This window comes from Pseudozyma flocculosa, assembly GCF_000417875.1.
Source record: "Pseudozyma flocculosa PF-1 unplaced genomic scaffold scaffold00005, whole genome shotgun sequence".
NCBI lineage: Eukaryota > Fungi > Basidiomycota > Ustilaginomycetes > Ustilaginales > Ustilaginaceae > Pseudozyma > Pseudozyma flocculosa.
In genome coordinates, this window is record NW_006920873.1 from 737127 (window position 1) to 744303 (window position 7177).

The 7177-nt window shown below is 61.9% G+C and overlaps 3 protein-coding genes across 3 annotated transcripts; 1 reads left to right on the forward strand and 2 right to left on the reverse strand.

Moving 5' to 3' along the window:
• Positions 1-25: 25 nt before the first annotated feature.
• PFL1_02060 (uncharacterized protein) lies at positions 26-1822 on the reverse strand (the record flags this gene model as incomplete). The annotated part of the gene is made up of 1 exon (XM_007879571.1): positions 26-1822. One exon carries the CDS (start codon positions 1820-1822, stop codon positions 26-28), a length of 1797 nt encoding a protein of 598 aa, XP_007877762.1.
• A 674-nt stretch (positions 1823-2496) lies between these two features.
• PFL1_02061 (uncharacterized protein) lies at positions 2497-3386 on the forward strand (the record flags this gene model as incomplete). The annotated part of the gene is made up of 3 exons (XM_007879572.1): positions 2497-2504; positions 2600-2991; positions 3094-3386. 3 exons carry the CDS (start codon positions 2497-2499, stop codon positions 3384-3386), a joined length of 693 nt encoding a protein of 230 aa, XP_007877763.1.
• A 216-nt stretch (positions 3387-3602) lies between these two features.
• On the reverse strand, positions 3603-5665 carry PFL1_02062 (uncharacterized protein; the record flags this gene model as incomplete). Its single annotated transcript, XM_007879573.1, has 4 exons — positions 3603-3716; positions 3800-4598; positions 4685-5305; positions 5427-5665. 4 exons carry the CDS (start codon positions 5663-5665, stop codon positions 3603-3605), a joined length of 1773 nt encoding a protein of 590 aa, XP_007877764.1.
• Between the last annotated feature and the right edge of the window lie 1512 nt (positions 5666-7177).

Sequence of the window (7177 nt, forward strand, 5' to 3'; positions counted from 1 at the left end):
TGCGCGCCCCTTCGAGGGGCGCATATCAAGACAGGAAGCCCTTGATAGCCCCGCCAACGTTGGCCACGTCGATGAGGAAGCTGTCGTGGCCGTGGGGGGCGTCGATCTCGTAGTACCTCACTTGATCGTTGCCGTTCAACCGAAGGCACTCTGCGATCTCTCGCTGCTGTTCGACGGGAAAGAGGATGTCGCTCTGGACGCCGATCACCAGTGTCGGGATGTCGCCCAATCTCGAGAGGCCCCTCGCCAGCGCGGGGACGTATGCGTGGGCGGCGGGCGAGGAGAGGGTCGAGATGTGCTTGCGAGCCCGCGGTCGGGGCGCCGGGGCAATCTTGGCGCCGTCCTCGCCGCACGAAGGCGCCAACCCTGCGCCAACCTCCTCGCCGTGGGCGTGGGTACGTCGCCGCTCGACATCGGCGAGGGCGTGGTCCGACATGTCAAAGAGGTCCATGGCCTTGGAGATGTAGATGAGGGAGTTGGCGTCGTACTTGAGGCAGAACTGTTCGCCCTGATGGTCGAGATAGGTCTCGATGAGGAAGTCGGGGCACAGTGCAGGGTCCAGCTCTTGCTCGACCGTCTCGCCGCCAGGCCCGGACCCGCCGATTGTGCTTCGCTGCTGGGCGGCAGCGGTGCTAGAGGCGATGCGCCGCGCCCGTCCGAACCTTTGCTCCCACTCCGGACCGCTACGGTAGGTGAACGTGGCAATCTGCCGCGCCAGCTTCATGCCAGTGTGCGGAGGCAGCTGGCCAGGCGCGTAGTAGAAGCCCCGGTTCCAGTTGGGGTCCGACATAAGGACGCTGCGCTGGGCGTACCGCAGCGCGATGCTGGCGGGGGCGCTGCGGGCGCATCCGCTGATGCTGACCAGCCTGCCGACACGCTCGCGCTCTAGGTGGGCGGCGGCGATACTCTGCATGCCGCCCATGGAGCTGCCGATGCTTGCATAGAGTCGGTCGATGCCGAGGTGATCGAGGAGGAGGAACTGAGCGCGGACCATGTCAAACACGCTGAGGATGGGGAAGCGGGTGCCATAGGCGGCGCCGCTGGGGTCGAGCGGGTCGGGCGAGGATGGACCGGTGGAGCCATAGCATCCGCCGAGGACGTTTGTGCAGATGATGTGGTACTTGTCGGTGTCGAGCGGCTTGCCCGGACCGATGAAGTCCTCCCACCACCCCTTTGCGGTGTTCGAGGGTGTGCTGGCGGCATGCGACGAGGCCGAGAGGCCAGTGTGGAGGAGGATGACATTGTCCCTGGCTGGCGAAAGAGTGCCCCAGCTCTCGTAGGCGAGCTGGAAGGATGGCAGCTTCCCTCCGTAGTCGAGGGGGAACTCGGTGGGATAGTGGAACGTCTGATAGCCGGATACGACCTTGGTGTAGGATGGTTCGGGTCCGTCGTCTTCAGCCTCGGTGGATGGTGCTGGAGTGTCGTCGGGCTGCTGCTGCTGCTGCAAAGAGACTGCAAGAGCGGGACCCTGACGGGCGTACTGCCTCCTCAGACGTTCTGCTCGCTGCTCGTTTGCGTCGATGCAGGGGAAGGCGGCCGATGGGTTCGAGGATGAGGGCACGCAGGTCGAGGCCAGCTGCGCGAAGCTGCGATGGGGTTGGGTTGGCGTCTTGTGGTCGGAGGATGCGCAGGCTGATGGAGCTTCGCCGAGCCTCGCGTGTATCGTCCGCGCCAGTCGTGGGCGGCGTGAGCTGGGAATCGCCGAAGGTGCGAGTGATGGTGCAGGTGCAGCAGAGGCAGAGGCGGCTGCCAGAGCAGGTCGACTGACGGTCGTCGATCCAAAGAGCAGGCGACTGGTAGACAGCATTGCGGTCCGCGACATGGCGGCGATGATCAGTGGGGGAGGTGGTGGTGGTGGTTGTGGTGGTGGTTGTACTGGCGACAAAAGATGGGACCTCGGTCGCAGCTGGAGGTTGTGCCGGCTGGCAGGTCCGGCTTCCCGGTGGCGCGCACCACGGCGGACCCTGCCTGACCTGACCTGGCGGCTTGCTCACGCTTGCGCTTGCTCTTGCTCTTGCTCTTTGCTTGCTGCTCGACCCGGCCTACAGTATGTATCGATGCCGGCCTAGGCCAGGCAGGCCGGGCCCTCGCCACGCCACGCGAGCGAAGGCGCAAATCTTCGCGTCGAGCACGCCATTCAGCTGCGGGTCTGCATGCATCCATGCATGGGCGCCCACCTCCACTTGAGAAATCGCCGGGCAAATGCCGGCGGGCGGCCTTTCAGCACAACCCACCGCACCACGCACACCAAAGCCTGCCAGCCTGCCCAGCCAGAGCCGCCTCCAGGGACAGCGCATGCAACACGGGGCAAGGAAAACGATCAAGAAGAAACCAAGCAAAAGCGACGACGACCAGCACGTTGCCAGCCCCCAACGCCCATCACCACCATCACCACCATCACCACCATCACCACCACTGCCACACTGCCACTCTGTTGCGACCTCCCACAAAGACGCTAAGTCCCTTCACCCTGTCGTCAAAACCCCACCCATCGCCATGGTCCAGTGCGTCTCTTCCCGAGGCATCGACGCCGCGCTGCTCGCGACAGAGTGACTGACCATCTCCTCGTCTGGCTCCGTTCCTCCGTCCCCGACCACAGCGCCGACGCTGCTGCCCTCCCGCCCGACGTTGTGACAAAAGCCGACCTCTACGACCACCTCGAAAGGTCACTGGCCTCCCTCATTGACCCCGACACCGACTGGATCTCGTCGCTCTCCAACGCCTCTTCGCTCATCTACAACTCGCTCAACCGCTTCCCGGCATGGCAGGACAAAAAGATCAACTGGGCCGGCTTCTACCTCCTCTCTGGCATCATGCCCTCGGCGGCCGCCTCGAGAGCAAAGAGATCTAGGCCCACACTCCTCCTCGGCCCCTTTGTCGGCCTTCCCGCCTGCCAGCTCATCTTCTCCGTCCCCGGAAAGGGTGTCTGCGCAGATGCAAGCTCCCTGCTGCCGCCCCGTGTCGTCCGGGTCCGAGACACCGAGGCCTATCGTGAGCAGCACCGACGCCTGCTTGCTCAGTGACCCGGTCGAGTGGCGTGGCTAACAACCCTGTATCTCCCCTGTCCCACATCGCCTCGCTCCGTTCTCGCAGCCAACCACATCGCATGCGACTCACTATCGCGCTCCGAGATCGTCGTTCCGCTCCTCCTATCCCGCTCGCGCCTGTCGGAGCAGCATCGAGCGGCTCTCGAGGCGCAGTCGCCGCACGACGGCTCGGCGCCCACCGAGACCGAAGACCGATCCTGGGCAGCAAGAGGCACCGATGATGAGATCATCATTGGCGTCCTCGACATCGATTGCGAAGCACTCGACGGCTTCGACCAGGAGGACGAGGACCGGCTTCGCAAATTGGCCAGGCTCATTGTTGATCGGTCCGCCTGGTGAAAGGCCTGGCTTGCATCGCCCAGAGTCGCACGGCGACTCGCTCGAATGCGTCGCGACTGGACGAAGTAGAAAGACATCAATGATACCCTTTCGAAACACGCAGGCATCACCGCGGTGGTTGTGCGATCGCTGAGGGTGAAGCTGCTCAGTGCGGTCTCCAAAAGGGGGAAACAGACGGGCAAAGGGGCGAAAGGGCGTTGCGCAGCCGGCTGTGCGCTATTCGTCCTTGGCACTCCGTCGGGTGGGAGCGCGGCTTTGAAGCGTTGTGACAGAAGGGCCAAGCGACGTGGCACCAAACGACCTGATGCTCGACGGACCCGATGTCGCCGACTGGGCGGATAGGGAATGAATTGGACGCCATGATCAGCAACTGGCCCCGCTGCCGCAATCGCGAGCCTCAAAAGCTTACTCACGCCGCCAACGGTGCTGGCCAATTCTGCGGCTTCACCTTTCACGCCCGCGACGCCTGCCTCTGCGCCGCCATCACCTTCGAGGTCCTCCCAGCGTTCCTCTTCAGCCGCCTCCACGAGTCGACCCCTCTCGCCGGCTGAAACGCTGGCACTCTCCCCGCTGATGCTGCCTCCGACCTCGGTTTCTTCCTCTGTCTCCTCGTCGAGGCGACCTAGGACCCTCCGGGGCAGCGACACTTCGGGCGATAACTCGTCGGGAAGGAGGTCCGCGCCTCCTCCCTCGTCCAAGCCCGTCATGCGCCGGTTCTCGACGGCATCGCGCAGTCTGGCGCTTTGGACGGCCTCGGCCCGCTCAGCCGCGTCCCTTTCCCTCAGGCTGTCGAGCGAACGCAGCCGCTGCAGCTCGACTTCTGCATCTTCCTCGGTCTTGAAGCGTGGCAGGGCTTGCGAGGGCGCAACGCCTTCCTCACGACGATGCGTGGAAGCGCGGTACATCTCGCCGTCCGTCTCGGTCTCGGTTCCGTCGCCGTCGGCGCCCGATCCTTCGCTTCGCTTGAGGGACTCCGACTCGCCCGTGTAGTCCGATGCGACGGCTTCGGTCTTGAGGTGTGCTCCCCGCCGTCTCGACGTCCGTTCCGTCTGAAAGTGCTCCTCGGTCTCGAGCGACAGTGACAGCGGAGTGATTGACGAGGTGTAGATCGCTGCGAGTGCCCACAACGTCAGGGCCGTGGCCAGCTCGAAGCCCAGGAAGAGCGAGGTGAAGAGGAAGAAGGACAGGAGAGGATAGTGATACATGAAAAACCTGCAGCCGCAAGACGGCGACAGCAGAACGGATGTCAGAACGTCTGCCCGCTGCGATCGACTAGCACGCAGTCGAACAGTACTCACCGAAGGCCCGTCAGGTGGGCGTCGAAGCGAAGGCTTGCTGCATAGGTCTGCAGCTCGCCACGACTGGCCCTGGAGACCGAGACGTGATTATCGCGTCTCGCGGCGGCATTCGTAGGGAGGTAGCCTCCGCCACCTCCCCCGTAGCGCCAGTATCTCTCGGCGTCGTGGCGACCAACCGTGACGCGGCCGTGGGTCACTTTCCGATCGCTTGCAGGGTCTGCGGCCACCGATGAAAGCGGCGGTGCATAAGACGAGGGTCGCAGCACGACACGGCGGAGGAGCGGCACGCTGAGGATCTGCGAGTTGGGTGGCGACCTCGAGGGCGGAGGGTTGCGGGAGATGAGCTGGGAGATGCTCGAAAGGGCCCTGACCGGAGCAGGCGAATGCGTCAGAAGCGTCGGACGACTAGCACGGAAGACGGTGCCCGCGCTGCGCGACCTGAGGTCTAGCGAGACCATAAAGTTGCCCAAGTCGAGATTGGCCTCGTTCAACGGCACTCCCAGCTCCAGCGTGACGTCGTAGGCCTGGTCTTCGGCAAAAAAGTCTCCTCGACTGCGCGTGTCACGTCCGTCGAGCTCCGGTCCGTCGAAGCGGAGATCGCAGAACGGCGGCTCCTCGTGCCTGAGAGTACTCGGCAGTGCGTCGACGAGAGAATGCAGCACACGGCCATGGACCAACGAGGGTGGCGGGTCAGTCTGCGCCTTGGCCGTCATGCTGATTGTGGTGCAAGGCTCCGACTCACCCGTACTGGAGCCAGACATCCTTGCGTAGGCCGACCTCGGGGACCCAGGCGCGGTAGAATCCGACGTAGCTGACGATGGCCGCGGCGAGAGCTGTCCAGAATATGGCTCCAAGCACACCGAGCCGGACGACGATGCGATGCGTCCTGGGCGAGAGGATGATGTCGCGGGTGGTCAAGAGGAGCGTGCTCAGCGGCGCGAGAATGACTCGGTCAATAGCGATGTTGGGCCATTCGGCCATCGGCGGTAGCTCCGTTATCCACCGCACAAGTGCGGCCAGCGGAGGAATCAGCGGCGGTTGAGGAATGGGAGGCTGCTCCCACTTGACGCCAGCAACAGACTGTCGAGGAGCCGGTCGGCCATAGCCCTCTGGACTCGCATAGGCGTCGAAGGTGGGCCGCTGGCTGTAGGTGGAAGATGAGGCGGCACCAAAGCCGGCAGAAGGGGAAGGGCGTGACATCCTCGCGGGGTACATATGCCACCTGCGATGCTTCAGACGTGCAGAATGAATGATGATGGTGGTTGACGCTCAAGCCCTCCACCACCTACGGACCTGCCTCCCCGCATGTGAAACCACTCGGCGTCCGTGCGCCCCTTCTGCCTCGGCCGCCAGCGGCGCTTGTGATGCAATCTCGGAAGTCGGGAAATACAAACACGGATATTCGAGACCCTTTCTGAGTTTGGACAGGATTGGGAGGGAAGGAGAAAAAGGTAGAGAAAGCAAGACTTTATTTCAAGGCAGGCAGGCAGGCAGTCAGAGAGCCTGTGTGCGTGGGCACATATGCCTGGCAGCCAGCAAGCCTGCATGCCCACACACTTGGGCCAGTGTGGCCTCCACTTGCTTTGCATGTCTGTTGCCAGCCAGCCAGCCTGCCCACCTGCCAGTCAAGCCAGTCAGCTTCATGCTTGTGCACCTGTCCAAGCCAGCCAGCCCAGACCACTTGCCCGTCCACCTACTCATGAACTTGACCCACCTGCCTGCGCACCGTGATGCAGAAGTTGGGGCAGGGATTGCGAAAATGTCTGTCAAATCACCAAAATCCTTCATGCTTGGATGGCTCTCCCCACCTTTCCTTGAGATGAGACTCAGAGATTGCTGTTAGGCTAAGTTTCAAACATAGCTAGCAGCAAAAGTAATTCCCGATTTTTCCTATCGCACAGGCTGTGCGATCCAGGAATTGAGAGTCGTTATACTTGTGCAATCTGAAATCCTGACCACTCAGAGTGGATTTCAGATCGCAGGCAGGAAAAATTCAGGATCTCAGACCGCAGCTGATCGCACACCTGCTGCGATCTGAAAAATCGCACAAGCTGGCTGCAGCTGGATTTCCAGATCGTTATACATGTGCGATTTTTTGAACCAGATCCTGCTGCTAGCTATGAAAGTGGGTGACATGCAAGACCCTTCATAGCTAGCAGCAGGATCTGGTCCAAAAAATCGCACATGTACAAGCATTTGGAAATCCAGCTGCAGCCAGCTTGTTCAATTTTCCAGAAGCGCACAAGGTGTGCAATTAGCTGCGATCTGAGATCCTGAATTTTTACTGCCTGCGATCTGAAATATCAGATTGCAGAATTTTCAAATCCTGGATTGCACAGCCTGTGCAATGGGAAAAATCGGGAATCATAGCTAGGGGCAGGCTTTAGGCTACAATTTCAGATATCGTAGATCTCGTACGATATGGCAGTGCCGTAGGAGATCGTTAATCCCCTACGGCACCCAGATGCCGTAGGACCACCTACGGCATTTTTG